Genomic DNA, 23,448 nt, shown 5'->3' with positions numbered 1-23,448 from the left:
TAAATACTTTTAAGTCAAAACCGACCAAAAGAATGTATTAAAAAAAAAATAAAAACGTATAGGTGAGCGCTGGCGGAACTTCCAAAACGTGGGGTGCAAACTTGAAAAACATGCCTGTGGCCGCCGTTTTTTATTTTCGGGGGTATAGTTCTTTTCTTTATTGTCGATGGTCATTCGTAAAGAGCAATCTTCTCTTTATACGATCAAATTTTGAGATCGATAATTTATAAACGAGTAAGAAAACAATTTGTATATGGGACTTGGTCGAAAAAATCAGCAAACACTGGGTGTTTTACCCAGTCAGTCAATAATGATATTAAACAAAATAATAATTGACAGTAAAAACAAGTAGTAGACCAACAAAATGTAGAATAAGGAGGCCTTTTGCAAATGTGCCATATTATTAAAACACAGTGAGCAGTGAAAACTTGATTCTGAGAACTCTTTCACTAGAGGATTTTCAGAGTTTAAAAACATTTAAAAAATACCGATCTAATTTATGAAAGAAACAAAAAAAAAAAAGATATTAATTTTAGAATACGTAGTTAAAAGATGGAAGTGAAATTCTTTTAAAGTGCAGGTATAAAGTTAATGAAATGTGTGTACATATGTATATATGTATGTATGTATGTATGCATGTTTGTATGCATGCATGCATGTATGTATGCATGTATGTATGCATGCATGCATGCATGCATGCATGTATGTATGCATGCATGTATGTATGTATGTATGTATGTATGTATGTATGTATGTATGTATGTATGTATGTATGTATGTATGTATGTATGTATGTATGTATGTATGTATGTATGTATGTATGTATGTATGTATGTATGTATGTATGTATGTATGTATGTATGTATGTATGTATGTATGTATGTATGTATGTATGTATGTATGTATGTATGTATGTATGTATGTATGTATGTATGTATGTATGTATGTATGTATGTATGTATGTATGTATGTATGTATGTATGTATGTATGTATGTATGTATGTATGTATGTATGTTTGTATGTATGTATGTATGTAAGTCTTTCCTCTCATTATATTAAGAAAATGACCAAAAAAAGGGTTAGTAGGAAGTAGGAAGAGGGCAGTTAGGGGTCAGGGCGGGATTAGGTTAGCTCTGACTACAGTAACTTTTTACAAATCATCCTCATTCAACGTCATTCTCAACCTCCTAAAAACTAGATTATGTCTACGCCTCTTTGAGAGCTATCTCAACAATAAAACAAACAATTTTTTTTTATATTTCTATTATTATAACATTAAATTATTATCATTTTATTATATTTCATTGATTTTTGCAGTATTTAAAAAAATTCTTTCAGTTTTAACAAAGAACAAATATTCGCAACAAAAACTTCAAAAAAAAAAGAAAAATCTTTCCCTTTTTGTTCACATTTCATATTTTAAAAGAAATTTGTTTTCTTTTTAAATTTACTAAATATTTTACATCATATATAATTCTTGCATTATTTATACATTTTACATTTTTCTTTAACATGTTAAAAATATTTAAACAATCAAAAGTATTTCGTATCATTTCAACTTTTTCAACTCTTTGATGTTATAAAAACTTTCTTGTATTACATATACTTTTTACATATTTGTAGTTGTATTTATTTTTTATTTAACATTTTAAACATTTTTTCGTGTGTCTTTAAACTCTTCGATAATATTAAAAATATTCTCCACAGTAGGGTGTTTTAATATTATCGAAGATAACATTAAAACACCCTACTGTGGAGACAATTGCAGCCCATGCCATTCATATTTACTTTGCTTGTGAAAGACTTTTATAAGCATAAATTGTGTTTTTTTTTTCTTTTAGTATTGGTAGGTTTTTCTTAAAACTAAGTTTTAATATTATAACAGATCTTCGCTTTGGTGTTTTTGAGCCATCTGTGACTTTTCACCAAATCTTCTCATTAAAACATCTTTGAATTATTTAATCCAGTCTGCCAAATTTTTGTGACAAACTCAATGACACTCGAGCTATGTAGGCATCTTTTTACACTCAAATCAACTTTTTCAACTCTTCGATGTTACTCAGTAGGCATTAGATGTCCTTATCTAACCTTGGACGTTTAAGGACGTCCAATGCCTTCTGGGTAGATAAACTTTCTTGTATTTTACCTTTTTCATATTTACATATCTATTTATTTTTTATTTAACATATTAAACATTTTTCGTATTGCTTAACTTAAACACTTCAATGTCATAAAAAGATTTTCCGCGGTACCAGATCTTTAACTTCTTGAAGTTCGAACCACGAAGCCATTCACAAATGTCGTCGATGAACTTCGTATCGTCGTGAAGATGAAGAGTTAATTCTTCAGCGAGTCGAATCCATGGGAGGACGAAACCTTCGAACTCGTTCTTTGATACAAAAGTACCCATGATGTTTATCTCCAACCATTCAATCTTATGCTTCGGTGTCCATTCATCGATCTTCACTGGATGAAATAAGTAGACACCGCGAATGTTGGTCGAACAGAAAATGATAAGTTTTTTTTCATCTTCAGATAAAATATTTTTCTCAACATTTAATTCATTCAACTTGCATCCTGCGTCTAAAAATTTCTCCATGAAATATTTCTCATGTGAAACTTCATGAGCAGTTTTTCCATCGAATATATCAATCTCCCATAGTTGTTTATCGATTGACCTTTTCATATCCTCTGTTATCGATGCCTGCGCTTCAAATAAGCATTCCATGAACATCTTTTGATTTTTAACTGAATGATAATAACATATTAATGATATAACTAATAATTATTTATTTGCAACAATAGTTATTCAAGAAAATCAAATTTTCAAAAACTTGAAAACACAATATCGTGTTTGATAAATATAAAACAGATATTATCTTCTTTATCTAAGAAATTAAAACACTCCAAATGATCACAAATCAATTCAAAAAAAACTTTTATTTATTAAATATTTATTAAACAAATAAATACTTTACGAATTACAAAACTGAAATATTTATTGAAACTTGTCGTACGCTGTTTTCAAACTTTGGCTGCGCTCCAACCAATAAAAATACGAATATTAAATCAGCCAATCAAAAGCTTGGTCAAAAGCATAAAAAGAGCGCTCAACTTTATTTAAAAGTCGCGCGAGATTTTTGAAACAAAAATAATTTACCTTCAAACTGAAATAAAAACACTTTCAATTTCTATTTCTTTGCTGTAGCAACGAAAGATGTTTAAAACTAAATGAAAAGTATATCAGTAACAGTGGAATAAATTTGTGAAAACGGTAGGAAATTAAATTTTTAAAGTTTTAAACGAAAAGTACCGTGTATGAACCCATTTCTTTAATGGTCAACTTTTTTAAAACTAGTTTTGAGGAGAAAAAAATCGAAAACTCAATTTAATGTGACCAACTAAAAAATTAAAACTTTTCAAAGTTATAACTTTAGGTAAAGAAACAAAAAATCATTGTATTAACTGTGTTAAGATTAAAAGTGAACTTGTTATCGCTTTTTCCCTAAAATCCTAACTAATAGCATGGACGTGTAAGAGATGGACGTGCAATCTATTGTTTTACATCAAAGAGGCCGCAGAAATCAGCAAGTCATGCGAGTTTCCGACAAACTCTAAATTTTCACGCGTCAACAAAAAAATCTATTAAAATGGCTGCCCACAGTTTTAAAACAGAAATTCTGATCACGAAGTATTAGTTTAAACTTTTATAGTAATAAGACTGTTCAGGATAAACTAACTACTTCACGCGTTGACTAATTACTAAACAAGTTAGCACCAGGTAAAGGAAGTTAGTTGTCGGCACGAAAAGATTTACATCATTTTTCCAAGATAAACATTTGTAAATTTGGGAACTTTTTTCGTGTAAACAAAGTTCCGTCAATAATAAAATGGACCAGTAAAGATATTTTAAAAATGACTAAAAAAAGTATAACGAAATATAAAAAAGCTTAAATAAAACTTTTTGTCAAGGCCTGGTTTCATTCAACTCCTTGGTCCTTCATTCACCAGACATATTTTTGTGTATTTTTTGAGTATTTTTTCCGATATGTCGCTATTTTTTGCCTTGACTACTCTATAAGCTCCATAATATATATTACTCTATGCATTATTTTTGAGTAGGTGTATTTTCTAATGGAATTTTTTATAATTCATTTGATGATGTAAAACCTTGTAAAAAGTTATTCAAGTTTACAATTATCTTGCAAAATGTGGCCGAATATTTCATGTTTTCGTTTTTCATGCCATATATTATTTCATCTGTCATAAGAAGCACACAAAAACCCATTTGTTTTTGTCAAATAAAATTTAGTTTATATATAGCTGGTAAATCATATAATGTTAATATTAAATACTTAGTTATTCTTGCGGTTTGCCATAAATTGGCTTTGCTGAATTCTTTAAAACTGTGACAAATTATTTTTTTCTTTATTTTATTTACATTCATTTCATGTATATTTATCCTTAACTGTATATATTTCTGTTGTTAAACATAAAAATAGAAAGTTCTATAATATGTATAAACTAGAAGTCTACAGCAATATAGTAGATGGAGTTGTTCCTTGGACACAAAACCAATATGCTCTAGGTAGCTACAAAACTAGTTGATATTTTGTATTATTTATTATATCTTTAGTTATACATGTACTAAAGTAGTTAAGTAAATGATCTCAATTTCTATATCATCATCAGCGTTATTTCTTAAAATATTAAGAATGTCTTTTTATATAAAATTAAGCTTAAAACCTCATTCTATTGCTGTTATCTTGAATAACTAAACGGAAGTTGATGTGACTGGCGATTTTCATCGATGAAGCAACTCAACTCTTGCAGCGATGCTCTTGTTTGAAAAACGGCAGTTTGCGTACAGAGTTTATTGAAAACTCAACTAGAGTGAGGGTTTAGTTGTAATTGATAACTCGAACTTGGAATATGGAACTACAGTTAGCAATTGTTGTCTTTGCTCTATTTGTCATGGTACGCTTTAATTATTCTCAGTTCTCCTGAGATTATTTAGAGCATCTCAAGACAATTCTTAAAAGTAAGAACGTCAATAAAGTTTTTATACTTTTTTTAACAGTGTAAATTCCAAGAAATGAGGGATTAAAAATATTCTCTGAGACATAAAAAACAGGGATTTTCATGCTGCTGCTGCCACAAAAGATCGATGTGATCAAATGACAACTTTGAAAATCCTATTACATTCAATTTTATCAATTCTTGACATTAATTAAAGTATTTCTAAATTGATTTTTTTTAATTTTTTTCTTCCTCTTTAATATACTAAAAAGAGATATTTCCGTAAAGCTTTAAAGATGAATAGGAGGTGGGTGGGGGAGGGGTGTTTTAGAGAGAGTGAGAATTGTTTACACAAAAGAGTTTACATAAAACATGAATAAGAGGTTATTTGGGTGTAACAACCGCTGAGTTGATCTACTTGTTTGGCCGATCGAAGTCGATTTTCGAAGGCTAGTAAAGTAAAACACAAGTATAAATGATTCTATTTTTAAAATTCTGAGATGCTTTTATCACATTGAAAACTAATTTTCACAAAGAATTTCAACGGATCAGTGAAAGCATAAAATTTACTCTTTTCAAGTCAAACCACACGAGCAACACTTCAATTAATTTTTACGATTTCAATTTTACAAGGAAAATAAATTTTTTTTAATATAAAGATTTACTATTGTCTTATACACTTTTCTAACCTATTGATCCCTAGTAAATTGATAACTAAGAACTATTTCTAAAAATTTAACAAATTAATAAAACTGACACTGAAAACAAAAACTCAGGAAATAAAAAATATGTTAAAATTAAAAGTTTATCATAAAAACGAGGCTAACAAATAAAACAGATAAAACAATCCACCTAAGTAACAAACGCAACTGATAATAACATCATTTACACTACAATTACTAAAATACTGAATCTCTATAACATACTGAAAATCATGAGAGTCATTTTCTTAGCAAAACAGACCGAAAAAACTCATGTCATAAAAATTTTCACTATTACCTTTCAGTTATTGAAACTTTCTTCAAAAGAAATTTTTTCCCGTGTTTTTATAGAAAGTAGATCATTTTTAGCTAGAAATGCTCAATAGCAAACGAGAGAAGAAAAGTAGTCGAATTCATCAATAATTTTAAATTTGTGGCGCGGGAACAAACCGATGAAATGTTCTCGAAAAGAAAAGCAATCGCATTTTCAAAGCTTTGATCACGTAAAACCTTCCCTAAACAAATTAAAATTATAAATAATTCTTACTTCTATATGGATGAACACCTTTTGGTACAAAGTCTAAAAAGTAAAAATCACAATTTATGCAATTTTATTTTAAGAAAACTTCTTATTTAATCAGAAATGAAAACAAAAAAACAGAAGGGGAAATAAATTTAGGTCGTTTATCCTGTGGCTCAGCAAAAGCACAAAAAGTGAAACTTGTAAATTTATATTTTTTGGCTCCAGCAATCAATATTCATTCTCTAGTGATAAGGAATCAACATTTTTTTCCAAATTTTGATTATGTTATTGTCTTGTAACCATGTTGAAAAATCAAAGCTGGTGTTTTTATTAATGGTATGGTAAAAAGCAATAAAATTTCTTTGCAATTTCAAAACTTTAAAACGCCTTCTGCCTCTTATTTAGGTCTTTTTCCAAATAAAGATCAAAAAGGAATGTTATTCATCATATACATATCAATACTCATTCTCTAGTAATAAGGAATCCACATTTTTTTGCATATTTTAATAATTTTATGGTCTTGTAATCTTGAAAAGTCAAAATTGGATTTTTTAAGATAAAAAAAAATGTTCTGGTAGTGTAATAAAGTGAAATATTGGTGTTAAATTATTTATGGTATAAAACAATAAAACTACCTTTAAACTGTGCATACCGTTTAAACGCTTACGTTAATCTATTTTTTAAAAATTAATACTTTTTATTATTTTATTAATTTTGACATATATTAAAGAATCTAGAAGCAAAAAACCGATACCTATCATTTTTAAAATGATATGCATATAAATAAAATTAACAGATATGTTATGTTCATGTCTGAAATTTTTAAAGGAGCATTTGTTGCAAATGCTGGTCAATATATTTTTTTAAAAATGACTTATTACCAAGTGAGTTATCTTAAATATCTAGAGAATTGTTATTTTAAAGGAGGATAAATTATTTAAATTTTGTAAATTAACACTGAAAAATATTTAACTTAAGAGTAAAATAAATGTATACTCTCACTTTGTACAACTTTATATAAGTTATTTAAAATTTAATTACCTAACACTGGGAGTTTTTTAATTTTAATTTAAGTAAAAAACTTCTTGTTTGATGAGAAATGAAAACAAGTACGAGGAGAAATATTTTTAAATAACTTATTCTGTGCTTAGCTAAAACTCAAAAAGTGAAATTCGTAAAACAATATTTTTTGGTTCAAGTAATCAATGCTCATTTCTCAATGATAAGAAATCCACATTTTTTCCATATTTTAATTATGTTATGGTCTTATGATGATGTTGAAAAGTCAAAATTGATATTTTAAGGTCAAAAACAATAAAGTTCTAAAGGAACAATATAACTTTCGAACGCTACCTACCTCTTATACGTATATAAGTCTTTTTAAGTTAACTACATCAAGTTAACTGAATAACAAAGCCCTTTTTGTTTTGGAAGGAACTATCTGTACTTGTGACAGAAATTGATTTCTAACCAATTAAAATATTTCCTAACAAAAGGTTGCCAATCAGCTAGGTTCACTAGTTCAATCAAATCTGCCAAACTATGAACTTAACTTTGTATAGTTACTTTATGATTTTATTAACCACATAAAAAATATTTTTAGGATGTTCTTCCGGAAATATTGAGTTGTAGATAGAAAAAACTATTTAAATCAACCGTTTGCAAAACTTTACAATTCCATTCATTTATTTGAAATCAAACTAAGTTGATTCTTATTACATTATGTCCCTGTTCACATGAAAACAAAAAAAATGTTAACAAAAAAGAAAAAACTTTGTAAATGTTTCAACCTTTTTTATTTTACATTTTTTAAATTTTCTATGAGAAACATGTTTTAAATATTTAATAATTTATCTTAATTTATGATATTGATTGGTATACTTTTTAGTCTCTTATCTGTTTTAAATATTGTTTCTGATGGCCATCATTCTTTTGCTGTTTTTTTTTTCAGTCGATTGATACTTTTAATTTTACAAAAACAGTCCACATATTTAAATGTAATATTACAAATTCTTTAACTTAAACAACCAACTTACCAAGCACAGCATGAAGCAATGGTTTTCTTTTTTCATTTGAAAAAAAGGAAAATCGCTGTAATTTCACTATAAAACACAAACAAGACTATCAAAATGAAGCCCAAAATTATTTCTAAATTTTCTTAATACTTTTCATGAACTTACCAAGCATGGAGTTAGACGCTTTCAAGTTAGCAAGCAATCTCAAAAAAGGTCCTCCTTTTTCATTTTTCAGTCCACAGATCATTGGCAAGCAGCTTCGCAACTTTTTATTACTGAGAATCTCCTTAGAACTCAAATTAATGTGCGCATGTATTGAAGCACAAAACCCCATCAAAGTCAGGTGAACAAACTGATAATGACGACCAAGCTGTGATTCAACTTTTTCAATGAAACCCAAATCATCATTTTCAATTTTATCAATGTCATTGATAAGTACTTTAATTTCCTTTTCAGAAAAAACCACTTTGCCTTCATTAAACAAATGAAAAGCAACTTTACAAACTTTTAAAATGAATTGCTTGCTGCTCTCTTTTTCCATCAACTTGTAAACTGGTTCTTTGTTTCTGTTTATATGCTTTTGTAAAAAGTATAGAAATATACAGCAATACAACTCCGCTGTAGTCAAGAATGAATAATAATCACTGAGTATGGATGAACCAATGATTGTACACATTGTTGCTAAATAAAAAGGGACAGATGCCATTGCTTTTGCAATGTGAGATGACTTAAGAACGTTTTTTATGGCTTCTTTTGCATCTCCAACTCTTTCTACATACTCATTTATTCCCACTTCATTAAAACCCATTATTTGAATGGTCAACTTCTCACTACACTCTCTCATTTTATTTTTGTATTGTAATATAGCTCCAACTCTTCCTGCAACAACACATTTGTATTTTTTAAAGTCCAAAACATCTGCTAACACATTAACAATGGGTTTTTCACTAGGAAATAATGGATTGCGATATATTAATTCATTCAAATAAGCAAACTCATCCAACCCATCTACCACAAACAATATTGAAAAGTGTTCACAAATATCACATTCTTTAAACACATTTTTGTAAAAAACATTTAGCAGCTCATTTATGCTAGCAATATTTTGATGTTGATTTAACTTTCTGCATTCGAAATAAAGAACAAGATCTACATTTTTTCATAACTTATTACTGGCCCAGTCAAGTAAGCATTTTCTGAGCAAACAAGTTTTTCCAATTCCAGCAATACCAGAAATCAAGAGTAAAGGCAGTTCTTTTGAAAATAATTCATAAAACTCAATTGATTTATAATTTCTTTGTTTGCGAAGAAACAACTCTCGCTCAGCAATGTTTACAGTATCTCTCTCTGTATCATTTGCATCAACGACTGTCAATTCCACAAACCTGTTTAAAAGATCAACATAAGTGGGACTTATTACATTGTGCTCAAGTTGATCAATTTTTCCATAAGTTGTTTGATAAAACGTCTTTAGTGTTCCACACATTTCTGAAAGAATATAAATTAAAAAAAAATCATTGGTACAAGTTTAGTATAAGAAACCTGATTCCAAAATATGAAAAAAATCTTTTAACAGATTTCTAATATTGAAACAATATTTCTGATATTGAAAAATACACAACTGACAACATTTAATCACATTAATGGTTTTCATTAAAATCAAATGATTTTATTTAAAAACATTAATCAGAAACTTTTTAAGATTAACTAAAAAGTACGGCAAGTTAAAATGACATCAAATGAAAGATTTAAGTTTTATAAATCATTTTATACATAGAACAATATAAATGCTTCAATTTTAAAAAACTTGGTTTTAACAACAATTCTTTATTTTGTAAACAACTTGTTTCTATTTATTTTAGTTTACTAGAAAGTTGCTCTTTTTTAATACAACATTTTTTTGCCTATGTTTATTATGTGAATTTTAAGTTTATTTTTATTATGCAACATTTTTTTATTTTTTTTTGTACTGTTATGAAAATAGACAATAAAAAAAGATAAACAGATAAAACTCTTTAACTTTTTTATTGCTGATAAACTTGTATAAAATGGTAAATTGATATGTTTGCTACATTTGCCATAATGCATTTGACATTGCTTATCTAATGAGACTGACTCCCCAGGCAAATTCATCATGCTTAATTGGAAATAATGAAGAAGCTTAGGAACATTGATCAGACAAGGAAAGAAACTAAAAATAAAGAAAAAGATCAATTTAAGATATTAGTGGACTATCAATTGCACAAAATTCAAACCCTAACCTTTCATTAAAAATAGAAAAATAAGTAAAGTTTTAATATGTAAATTTACAGGTCTAAATTATTGCTGATAAACTTGTATAAAATGGTAAATTGATATGTTTGGTACTTTTGCCATAATGCATTTGATATTGCTTATCTAATGAGAAATTGTTTGAGTTAAAAATCTTATAATTGTTTGAGTTAAAAATGTTATAATTGTTTGAGTTAAAAAATGTTATAATTGTTTGAGTTAACAATTCATGAGTTCTTTAAATAAAAGTTATGGATGTAACAGAGAGTGAAGATTGGTTTAGTTGATTCATGAACTAAACCAATGCACTTGGCTAAACAAAGCATTTCTATTACATACAATAGAAATGCTTTGTTTAGCCAAATTTAATTTAAAATATTGACTAAAGGCCATGGATTTTAAAAGCAAAAGTGACCCAACTTGTATACTATTATCTTATTTTGGGACTACTCAAAAAAACTTTCTTCTTGCTTTTTCTCATTAATCGTTCATCAAAATATTCTTTCAAAACTCATAAGTAGAATTTTTAATATATAAATTTTAAGATGAAAACCTAAAAGTGCTATGCAAAGAACAGTTTTAAACTTGAATTTCTTTATATTTTATTAAATGGCTACTAGATATACAAAAAAAAGCATGCTTTAAAAAAATAGCATGGTACACTTTACATCTGTTTGTTTTCTTTAGATAACATTATGAAGTATGAGTAGTTTATTTTTCGCAATTTTTATTATACCTAATAAATAAATCATATACTGAACACGGAGAAACATTAAAACTGGAAGAACTCTCTGAATTCAATGCCAAAAAACTGGACTTTCAGGGAAACAAATTTTAATCAAATTTAAAGACATTATAACTTTTACCCTGTGAAAACTTTTAACTTTCCTTAAAGTAAATTTTGATGGATTAAATTTATCCTTTTGATAGTTGATGAGAAAATCTAAAACTACTTAGACACTTCTTCAATACAATGTTGCCCTAATTGTCATGTCATGTTCTCTAGGATTTCACTACTACATACTTTGGTAGGGAAAAAATTGACAAATACTGCAATAAAACTTACAAAAAATCGTAAATTCACAAATTATTAGAATATGTTAGCAAAATCATCAGTATATCTGATATATTATTCTTACAGTAATCTAATACCTTTTTGTTTCTTACACTAAATTTTAGTAAAAAAATTGAAAATGGATTTACAGCAAAATGAAAGTAATCAAATATTTTAGATAAAATTAATAAAATAAAACAAACTTTTAAACCTGCTTAAAAAAATTCCAAACTGTAATTGAATTGCGTGAAGAAACTATTTACGGCGGATTTGATTGACGTAGTTTATTTGATATGTTGTAAATATAGTTTAAGCGGTTTATTTTATGAGCATATTTGAGGTTCTTTGTATAGTATAAATTGAAGGAAAACTTTTTGTAAAGGGAATTTTAAGGAGAAGAGAAAATGTAGAACTGAAACGTTGTGTTCGCTGCGAGAAAACAACACAAACAGTATAAATACAAATATAATCAAAAAAATTTAATTATAAAGAATAAATCTTTCATGAAAATCAGCAGCAGCATTAAAAATTAGATATAAAAATTCAAGAGATTTATGAAAAAAGACTGGGGTTTAAGAAAAATTATATTAATTTTTCACAAGAATAAACACAAAACTAATGTTCAACAATGATTAACAGCTGCATTTGATACAACCAACTTAATTTTAACACTAAAGTGAAACTAATGCACTATCATTTCTAATAGCCTACAATTACCTTCATTTAAATCAAAGTTAGGAACCATGCATGAATCAAATAATATACCAGGAGGAAAACTAGAATATTCACAAGATCAAAATAATAGTTGTTGAGACAATGTGTAACTGTTACTGTCAATTATAGTTTATAAAAGCCATACATTTTTATCTATTGAGTATATAGTAAAGAAAAAGAAAAGGCAGTTATTAAAACTAAAATATCAGCACTAATCAAAATTACTTTCAAATTACATTTCTTATAACAGAATTGCATAATATAAAATGTTATTGAAACATCAATGAAACATCTCATCATGAACATGAACTCATCATTACATCAAATGTTATTGAAACATCTTTGAAACATCTATGAAATATCTCACCATGAAAGAATATTAAATAATCACCACTAAAAGATGCATGAAAATATGCAATCTTTGGATTAAATAATAAATAAAGTAACAAATTAGTCAAAAAATTTCATCTGTTCAGTTTAAATAAACACATTAAATTTTTAGATTCTTTCAAAATTTTCTGTTTAGTTATATTTTTTTAAAGTACAGTTTTAATTTAAAAAATTTATTGCATCTGAAGGATAAAATGTACCATAATAGTTCTTCATGAGCATAAAAGTTGCACAAATAGAAAACAAAATGAAGATTCTCAAATTTAAACATTTATATAAACACAATTAAAAAATATTACCCAAATTTATATATTTAACATTTTTATTTAACATATCAAAAATATTTAAACAATCAAAAGTATTTCGTATCACTTTAACTTTTTCAACTCTTCGATGTTATAAAAACATTCTTGTATTACATATACTTTTTACATATTTACATTTGTATTTGTTTTTTATTAAACATTTTAAACGTTTTTTCGTGTTTCTTTAAACTCTTCGATGTTATTAAAACATTCTCCACAGTGGTCAGTAGAAATCATCAACCTCCTGAAATTCGAACCACGAAGCCATTCGCAAATATCGTCGATGAAGTTCGTGTCGTCGTGAAGGTAAAGATTTAATTCTTCAGCGAGTCGAATCCACGGGATGAAACCTTCGAACTCGTTCTTTGATACGAAAGTATAGTGGGTGCTTATCCGCAACCATTCAATTTTATGTGTCGGTGTCCATCCATCGATCTTCACTGGATGATTTAAATTGACATCACGAACGTTGGTCGAACATAAAAGGAGGAGTTTTTTCTCATCCTTAGATAAAATATTTTTATCAACCCATAAATGGTTCAACTTGCATCCTGCGTCTAAAAATTTCTGCATGAAATATTTCTCATGTGAAACTTCAATAGCAGTTTTTCCATCTTTTATAACAATCCCCCACCGACGTTCATTAATTGATATTTCAAGTCCTCTGTAATCGACGCCTGAGCTTCAAAGAAGCATTCTAAGAACAACTTTCGATCAACTGAAGAAAGACCTTCATATGAAGAATTTTATATTTAGATCAATATCATAAGAAAAGTAGTCAGTCTGACTAAAGAAGACTGCATATTGCTGCATATTGATTAAGTAAAGAAACCAAAACCAGAAACAAAACAAAAAAAAAAACAAAAAAAAAACTTGCAAATCTGATTTCTTCAGCGCTCTATATAATTTGTTTCATTTCATCATTAAACGTAACATCATCGTTAAACAATAACATCATTAATATCGTAATAGCATCATTAAACAACTCATACTTTAAACATTTCCTATAACATATAACATTGCATATAACAATCCCAAAAGAGCCATTATATCTCTTTCGAGTATATTTTGCAAACTTATTACAGAAATAGATTTCTCTTTAGTTTTAAGGGTAATAGAGATTAATATGAAACTTCAATTTTCGTAGATTTTTAAATATTGCTGTCCGCGTATGGTACACATAGGATACAAGCTTGTGTATTAACTGCAAAGTGTAAAATCCAAAACGATGCGTTGAAATGAGTGATTAAAAATATTCTCTAAGACTTAAAAACAGGGTTTGTCGCGCTGCTGCTACAAAAGTTCTAGAAATATCAAAAGATCATTTCAGCACTTTACAGCCACACCCCTAATGTTTTTTTATCTGAAAAACCCAACATCGAGTAACAATCTGAGTTTCAAACTTACAAGGAAAAGGAGTGTTTTTCAATATAAACATTTACAATTGTCTTCTACCTATTGATACGTAACAAATTGATAACTAATAACTATTTTCTCGCAATTTTAACAAAGTAATAAAATTGATACTAAAAAGAAAAGATCAGAAAATAGAAAATATGTTAAAACAAAAGTTTATCATAAAACAAGGCTAACAATTAAAACTAACAAAACAATCCATCTAACTAGATAACAAACGCAACTGATATTATCATTTACACTACAATTAGTAAAATACTGAATCTCTATAATATACTGAAAGTCATGAGAGTCATTTTCTTCGTAAAACAGACCGAAAAGACTCACGTCATAAACCCCAAAAACCCCTATTTTGATGTACTGTTTATGAGTCATTTTCTCATTCCGTCAACTCCGTTACTGAAATTTTGTCCTACAGCTATAAAAACCCAATTCTGGTACAAGTAACATAAAAAACAGCACCGTGGGTAGTAATACTTATCGTTAATGTAAACTAGCTTTTTATCGGATATTTCCAACTAAAATTTAAAATTTTGTGTGCACAATTGTTAATCAAAAATGTCCACTCCGTAGATGTCCTGCATCTAGGACTATATTGTTATACTCAATAATTTTGTATTAAGGCTAATCGGGGACTTAATTTGGTGCTTTAGACATGCTAATATATGGTATTTTAATACATGTATTAATTTACACCTTATCCTGTTGTAGCTCTTGTCAAAAACTTGCTGTCCCCACATTTTTTGTCCACTCCGTTATTACATTCTAAAATAGTCACAGGTTTGTAGTTTTTACTTATTTACTAATTAAAACAATCAAAAAAAGTCCAGTTCTATGGAATTTATTAACATTTAATTTTTTCTGTTAAGACAGCTGTCAAAGAGGCATGGGCGTAATATAATTTTTAGAATGTTGAGTATGATGTTGAAAATGAGGGTGATTTGTAAAAAATGACGGTAGTCAGAGCTAACCTTATATTGACCCCTAACTTCCCTTTTCCTAAAACTACGTTTTTTTTTGTTTTTTTTTGGTTTTTTCATAAATTAGATCGATATTCATTAAATGATCAAAGTTTTTAAACCCTTAAAATCGTCGAGTGAAGAAACTCTCAGAATCAAGTTTTCACTGCTCACTGTGACTTATTAATATGGCGCATTTGCAAAAAGCCTCCTCCTTTTGTTGGGCTACTATTTGATTCAACTGTTTATCATTTTTTTTGTTTAATTTTACTATTGGCTGATAGGGTAAAACACCAAGTGTTCGCCGATTTTTCGACCAAGTCCCATATAATAATTATTTTCTTTCTTGTTTTTTGATAAATTATCGATCTCGAAGTTTGATCGTATAGAAAGAAGAGTGCTCATTACGATGTCCTTAAAACGAATAACCTCCGATAATGAACAAGGGAGCTTTTGGCTCCAAAAATAAAAAACGGCGGCCACTTGCGTGTTTCTCATGTTTGCACCCCACGTTTTTGAACTTCCGCCAGTGTTCGTCTCTATGCTTTTTTTTATTATTATATTCTTTTTGTCGTTTTTTGACTTAAATGTATTTAAAATTTAAAGACAAACAAAAGAATGATATCAAAAAAATATAGAAAGTTTACATTTGTATGCTTTACAACTAAAAAATTTTAAAGTTGCTCATGTAATTGTTCACATTTCGTATAAATGTTTCAATTTATTGATAGGCATGGGCTTAAAATTCTAGATATTTTTGTGCTACGTTATAAAAGAACAGATAGTTAATTTTACGACGTTCTTACCAGAATCAGAAGTGTATAGCACAACTGGCTTTTTCTTTTAGACCTATTCTTAGGTTTAGCTGATGAGCTTAGCTTCCTCTTTCCCACCACGTGGTTGGCCCGCAAAATTTTCTTTTGAAACATACTCATTAGGATTGACGAGGCGGAAAGCGTCCCCAATCTTCGTCCAGCCACTCTTCATGGGGCTATATAGTCCCACGTCGAGTGGCTGCAAGAAATGAGTGTTATTAGGTGGAATGAGGATAAAAATCATTCTAAAATCTGCTAGCTTCTTCACTAAATGAAATTTTATCCGACTTTGATGTTTCTTGGTCCAAGCAATAACTTTTCTTTGAGTAATATTATCTGTCAGCCACTGATCAAAAACGTAAGTGCGCCGCAAGTAACTCAATAGAGTTACTTGCGGCGCACGTTACTCTATTGGCATGAAAACAACATTTCGCATGAAGTTTCTGCATTTTAAACAATTTTTACTTCAAAAAAAAATTGCAAAGTTTTAAATGTAAAAATAAAAAGTAAAAACAATTTGTGGTGTTTTTTTCTCTTTATAACACTTAAAATCTGTCACGTATGAAGAATGTCTAATGACACATTTTGTTCTGACAAATTCAGACAGACTTTGACTGAAAAATTCAGACAGACTTTTACTGATATTTCAAAAAAGTGTTACATTAGTATCCGCCTAAGAATCTCATCCTCGAAAAAAACTTAAATTTACTGATAGTCTGCTTGACAATAATAGCAAACAGCTGTTAATTATTTAATTTGAAAGAGTTGAAAGAGACCAGTGCAGAAAATATATGTTTAATCATGTGGTATTCAAAGTCCATTGGTTATATAACTTACATTAAACTAGGGAGTTTTGTCACGTGACATTTTATCGCGGAAAAAAATATATCGTATGTTTTTGAAAAACTTCGTCCAAAAAACGCAATAAATGATTTTATGTAGGTGTCAAAGAATAAAAACCCACCCATGAAAATAAATAGTATATACGTAAATATAGATGTCATTTTTTTTAGAAAAGGTTGCACTACAATAATTTTTTTGGGGACGTCGTTTTGCTTTAGAATTGATAAAGTTATTTAATTTTAAATGTTTCAGTTTTGTTTATATACAAGTAAAATAAGCTAATTCTTTCGTCCCCACATAAAAATAGATTCTGCAACTATTTATTTATTATGTCAAACAGTTTTTTTTTTTTTGGTAGTCTAATAGGGTGGGTTTTTTGTTTTCTAAGTGGAGATTTTATAAATTTCCCCTGTCTTTTCATATTTTATTGTTAAGGCAACTTTTTACGCAAGAAAAAAAAAAGACAAAAAAGTTTTTTTTCGGTGCCAAAAGTTTAACGAGATACTTTAAGGAAATATTTCATAAAATGTATATAAATTGAAAATATTAAACCACAAATATCTTTGGAACCAAATAAGCTACAGAAGTGGTTGAAACCATTTTGAAAATAAAATATATTTAGGAATGCAATGCATTTGAAATAAAAAAGATTTTCATTGGCTATAAAAGTTGCCTAAACTCCCTAATTAAATTATATAACCAACCAAATATTTATTTTGAATCATTTTAATAGATTTATTAAACTGAAATCTTATAGGTATTGCCTGAATAGTTTTATATATTTTATAAATAAATTTAAATGCTTAAAATAAAAAAAAAAATTAACTTGTTTAAATATAAGAGATGTAAAACAAGTTACAACTTTGAAAAAAAACCTGCTGACTCATCATTTCTCCCATATATAATGTATATTGCTCCCAGAAATTTGATATAATGCTTTCAGATATTTGTTATATTGCTCCCAGATATTGAAACTTTTCATTATTTCAGGTGGGATCCAGGTGGGTTCCTAAATTAAAAAATGCTCAATTGTTCAATGATGCTACAACATCACAAGTTTCTCAGTGAGTTTAAACTTTTCTATATATTTGAAGTTGAAAATGTTCTCATGACGTCCTTAAGTTATTAATTCCGACTTTTCGATAAACCTCGAAAAGAAGAAAAAAATTTTCTCGTTTCTGAAATTTTCGAAATTTATCACGAATTTCTCGAAATTAGTCGCAAATTTGAATTTTTTTCGACAAAGTCCGGTCAAAATTTCATTTAAGTTTACTGAAGTACTTGACTAATTTTTAATATCTCTCCACTTTTTCATGTTTTTCTATGGTTACATGGCTGAAATTTTTTATGGTTTGCAGAAAAGAAGAGCATTTTGTTTCTTTTTCCTGACTTAGTTTACTTTGATTCCACTCAGTAAAGCTTTCTTTTTTCTTTCTTTGTTGTGACGTTATTTTCCGTTGCCCGTGTAATTAAATTTTGAAACTTGCGTCTTTTGACTGGGGAGTACTTTCATCCTCATATAGGTTTTAAACTCAGTCACTCAACCACATAGTTTGTTTTCTTGGATCAGCTTAATTAAGCTTTTCGTTATTTTCGACAGCAAACAATTCGCACTAAAAATGATCAAAATTATATTTTAAGAATTTTAGTCGCAAATCTCCTTTTTGACCCACTGCGTTGTCATTCGCACTAAAAAATGATCAAAAGTATGTTGTAAGGTCTTGGGTTGGAAATGTCGTATTTGACCAACTGTACTATTACTTTTTAAAGTTACAAACAAATAAAAGTATTTTTCCTAAAATATCTGATGCAAGTAAAATTAGTTTTTCTTCGTTTAAGATATTTTCAACCATCTTAGTACCATTAAAAAAAGGACAACAATAACGTGCTTTTGTAATATGAACTTCATAACAGTAACATTGACGTGTTTTTTTGCGATAAGAAATTCATAACGAATTTTGAACAACATTTATGTGTTTGAAAATGAACTTTTTATAAAAAGGTCAGCTTACGAAGAGTAAAAAATAGTCAAATGTCACATGATAACAACGTGTAATAACTGCTGAGTTATGTATGAAAGTCGTCAATAAAGTGCGAGAAATAATTGCTTTCTTAATAAATTTTTCCAGGCATTTAACAATTTTGTCAAAATAATTTTTTTAATTAGTAGAACATAAAAAGGAAAATTATTACCTCGAGACTTGTTCAGGTTGAAAACAGGTCATTGGGTTTGCATAACAACCTTCACTTGGAGATGAAAATTTTAACAACAAACTTGAGGGTTTGAGCAACATAAAGGATGTAAATTTTGTTGACGCTTTAAAAACAGCGTCCAAAAGTCTAAACAAAAAAAATCCAGCGAAGCAAAGCATGCCGTTCTCAATTATTCAAATGCATTCATATTTGCAAAAACAGTTCGAATAAAATGGAATCATGAAGATGAAAACTTCGAACTTCAAAAAAAAAAAAAAACGAGCAAATACTCATGGTATTTTTCTCTTAAGATTGTGATGCTATCAATAAGCAATCTTCATCTGAAAGCAAATGCTAAGTCATTATTAAGAGTTTGATTAAAACTTTTTTCTAAACTTCCACAAATGAGAAGCAAATTGAGAACATTTTTTTTGGTAGTCAGCGAAGAAAGAGAACAAAAGATAAGACTTTATCGTAAACCTGAAATAAAGGTTTAAAAAATTTATGATTTAAAGAAAGATACTTTTTACTCTACTTTTTTTTAAAGATAAAACGTTGTTACTTTTAATTATATTTAACCCATGAAAATAACATAAAAATTGGCCAGTACTCATGCTTTTAAAAAGTTACACAATTTTTGGACCAAAAAAGCTGACAATTTGCACTTAACTGAAAGGCGATAGAAAAGGATGAGCAACTGCGGTTATTCCTTTTCTACATATTTGGACTTCTGACCCTAATTTGTGTTAATCTGATGCTCAGCATTCATCATTTTTAAATTTTTTCTGTTATGAAAAACTTGTTTCTCTTTAATTGTGTTTAGACAAGAAGTAAATTTTTCCGGGTTTTTTTCCAGACTTACAATTCTTGTTTACTCAGACTTACATATAAATTCTTGTTTACTCCAAATCAAAAAATCAGTACTTACTTTTATCTTTCAACCAGCGATTCTTGAGGTTTGAATAACTTTATTTAAGATATACAGTTAGGTTTTCGAAATAGTAACACATTTTTTATAAAATGCAACATTTTTTCACAAAAACAAAATGTAAAACTTTCGACTTTCTTTCGAGAGAAAAAAAAAGTCAACCAATCAATGCTTTCAAAAAATCGCAGGAACATTACTGGAATTTTAAGATTTTCAGAGTTCAAATTTTAATTTTGTCTATTTACAAATTTCAACGACGTCAAAAGAGAAATTTAGAAGTACGCAATTTTGTTCAAACTGTAACCATTGACGACTTGGAGAGCTACCATTATTTTTTATTTTCTAATTAAAATTTTGATATACTTATATTAACAACTTTTTAAAGGCTTCATGTTTTAGAAGAAAATTTTTCAAAAATCTTTTCTTTTTAAAACTACTAAATATTTCATGAACATTTTTTGTATTATTTCTAAAGTTTACATATTTATTTAACATTGTTCAGCGAGTAAAAACATCGAAAGGAAACCTTCGAACACATTCTTTGATACAAAAGTATTTCTGATGTTTATCCACATTTCTTCAATCAGATGATTAGGACTCCATTTATCGATCTGCAATAGGTTACTTAAAAAGATACAACCAACGTTAGTCGAATATTTAACAAGAAAATTTTTTTTTTCTCCGACAAAATATGTTTATGAACAATCAGTTCATCCAACTTGAATCCCTTCGTCTATAAACTTTTCCGTGAAACATTTCTCATGTGAGGCTTCATGAGCAGTTTTTCCATCGCGTATCGTTTGTCGATTACTTAGGACATGAAAAGATCAATCAATCATCGATTGATCTTTTCAAGTCCTAAGTTATCGACGCCTGCACTTCAAAGAACCATTTTATGATCATCTTTTGATCTTCATCTAAAGAAGAAAGATGTTAACATATTTTTAACTTTATTACTTTGCATTTAATTTGACGTTTTGTGTCAAAATAATGAATTAAATGAAAAGAAATATCTTTAGGAAGATACCAGAGGTTAGTTCATGAGACAAGAAGTCCTTAGGAGAGGAACAAGAAAAGCTGGCTTTACAAACTTATTACTTATTTTCAAACTTTATGTCAGGTTCATGCAACTGAGTCAAAATACTTTTTTTTAGTAATTAAAATTCAATTTATAAGAAAATTAGTTATACAATATACTGATAAGAAATCAAATAATAACTTAATGTAAATTCGTTTTTTCAACATGTTATAAAATAAAACTTGCTATGGAATGAATAATGGTTTTATTATTTAATCCTTTAACTGATTTTTTACTTTATTTTTTTTTTTGGAAGGCAAGAGACCAAAAAAAATATTTATTTCATACAAAATGAATGAAATAAAGTATTTTCAGCCTGTTTAAAGCTACTTAATTATGGCAACATACATTGAATTCCAACCAAATATCGAAAAATCAAAATCACAAAAAATCGTTAAATCGAAAAACTTTGATACAGAAAGTGCTACCATTTTGTTTGAAAACCAACTCCTTTCAAATAAATAAGAATTTTAAACTCACGCAGACAATAAAACACCAAAAGAGATTTCTAAGAATTTTATTAATCCCAGAAAAAAGAATTTTAAAGTTTATTCAAAAATATTACAGAGAAAACGTACTTAATAAAATACAGATCAGCACATACTACATCCCTTTCAATCCAAAGATTTTGTACCTAAGTGTAAAACAAAAAGTGTTTTTATGTTCCAATTTTAAAACGTTTTGCAACCAAATTTCTTCAAGCTTTGAGTTTTTTCAATAAAATATGTCCCCCCAACCTTTAAAAAGCACTATATATTTTCTTATTAATAATATAATTTATAGGCTTACCAACAAACTATAATACGGCAGTCCTAAGACATTTAATTCTACAATAAATTCTACTGCAACCAGCAAATCAAAATAATAAAAATATAATTGTTAAAAAAACTTAATACATCATTAATAAAAATCTGCCACAGCATTAAATGTTAAATATAAAATTCTAAAAGACCGACAAAAAGGTTGAGGACTGGGAATTAAGTAAAATGATAAGATTTTACATCAATGTAAAATCAATTTTTAATAAAATTATAAGCTTGAATAATTAAATCTCTTATTTGTGTTATACTTTAATATAAATTAAGCACAAAAGAGTAAAATTATAAGCTTAATTAAATCTCTTATTTGTATTATAATCATAGATACATTATTATCCATAGAAAAAAAGTTAAAATATGAAAAAAAAAAATATAACAGCTAAATATTCTTTAATTCTATGAAAAAAATTGAATTATTTTTCAAAAAATATTTGCTGTAGTAATTGTCTATCGTAATGTTGCTGAAAAAATTCTTGTAGAGATTATCAAGTTGAACTTTAAAAGAATTATAAACTTATCATTACTAAAATTAAGTACGAACCAAGCAAAAGAGAAATACTATTCTTAACCACTAAAATATGATCAGAATAGAAAACAATTAAAACTTTAAAGTAATATACAATAATTTTATTTGTTTATTACTTAATAAATTAAATAAGTTGTTTTGAAAGTTTTATTGTTTAAAGAATACAATTATTCAAAAAATAATTCTGAAATTTTACAGAGAATAAAACAATTGCAATAAAAAAAAAAAAAAAAAAAGAAAGGAAGACCATAATTAACAGTTAATTTATTATCATCATTTTTACTTTATTCAAAATAAAGTTTTATGTAGTTTGAAAAATGTAATTGATTTTGAGCTAACATTTCTTTTTAAATTTGTTTTTCACCTCTTACATTATGTTTACATTAAATAACTGTTGCTTACTTTTTTTGAAAGAGAAAAAAATTATTTAAACTAATTCCATGAAAATCTTTTCCACCACCAAAATTTATTTATTCTTCTTGCTGGCTAATTATTCTTCAACCCATCATACAAAAGGTATACAGATGTCATTTTTAAATCATTTAACTGTTTTGTTTACATTACTTATTTCACTAGCTAATGATTTCTTTAAGATTCTTTTACATTACATTCGTTAAGTTGTATCCCATATTAACTTGTTTTTTTTTTAAATTTTCTAGGACTTGCAGGAATGCCAAATTAACTCAGATTTTCCAGTCTTTATGTTGTCTTTCACCCCCCTATTTCTTAGATTTACAACTAATGAAAGAAGACAGCTTAAGTTAATTTGGAAGAACAATTGTACTGCTACTGACTTGCATACTCACAAACCTAAGCAAGAATACCTGGTTTCTGATTCAATTAAATAAAAATTATGTTCTACAAATAGAATGTTGAACT

General features: G+C 27.8%; 2 protein-coding genes and 1 pseudogene across 3 annotated transcripts in view; 2 read left to right on the top strand and 1 right to left on the bottom strand.

Annotated features, from left to right (window-relative positions):
• LOC149893981 (uncharacterized) overlaps nt 1–23,448 on the top strand; it is a 152,750-nt pseudogene that overhangs the window by 109,641 nt on the left and 19,661 nt on the right.
• LOC145183507 (uncharacterized) overlaps nt 2,039–23,448 on the bottom strand; it is a 297,046-nt gene continuing 275,636 nt past the window's right edge. Inside the window, exons 1-6 of one of the 2 annotated variants that reach the window (XM_090076575.1) lie at nt 12,031–12,700; nt 10,280–11,815; nt 8,425–9,747; nt 8,281–8,346; nt 6,269–6,301; nt 2,039–2,749 (exon numbers count right to left, since the gene is read on the bottom strand). In XM_090076575.1, the coding sequence (XP_089932701.1) occupies nt 2,190–2,749; nt 6,269–6,301; nt 8,281–8,346; nt 8,425–9,103 (1,338 nt within the window). In that variant the 5' untranslated portion in view covers nt 9,104–9,747; nt 10,280–11,815; nt 12,031–12,700 and the 3' untranslated portion in view covers nt 2,039–2,189. Of the gene's footprint in view, nt 2,750–6,268; nt 6,302–8,280; nt 8,347–8,424; nt 9,748–10,279; nt 11,816–12,030; nt 12,701–23,448 lie in introns of those variants that run through there. The other variant, XM_090076576.1, reaches the window with a different exon arrangement.
• The window catches only part of LOC149893978 (NACHT, LRR and PYD domains-containing protein 14-like), a 165,682-nt gene continuing 154,055 nt past the window's right edge, over nt 11,822–23,448 (top strand). The window contains exon 1 of the mRNA XM_090076580.1: nt 11,822–11,990. The gene's annotated coding sequence lies outside the window, so the exon portion shown is untranslated. The remainder of the gene's footprint in view (nt 11,991–23,448) is intronic.

This window comes from Hydra viridissima, unplaced genomic scaffold (genome assembly GCF_058129835.1).
Source record: "Hydra viridissima isolate aposymbiotic clone 2 unplaced genomic scaffold, HvirCarnegie_v1 scaffold_1, whole genome shotgun sequence".
In the NCBI taxonomy this organism is placed as follows: domain Eukaryota; kingdom Metazoa; phylum Cnidaria; class Hydrozoa; order Anthoathecata; family Hydridae; genus Hydra; species Hydra viridissima.
This window is presented reverse-complemented; position numbering and strand designations above follow the sequence as displayed.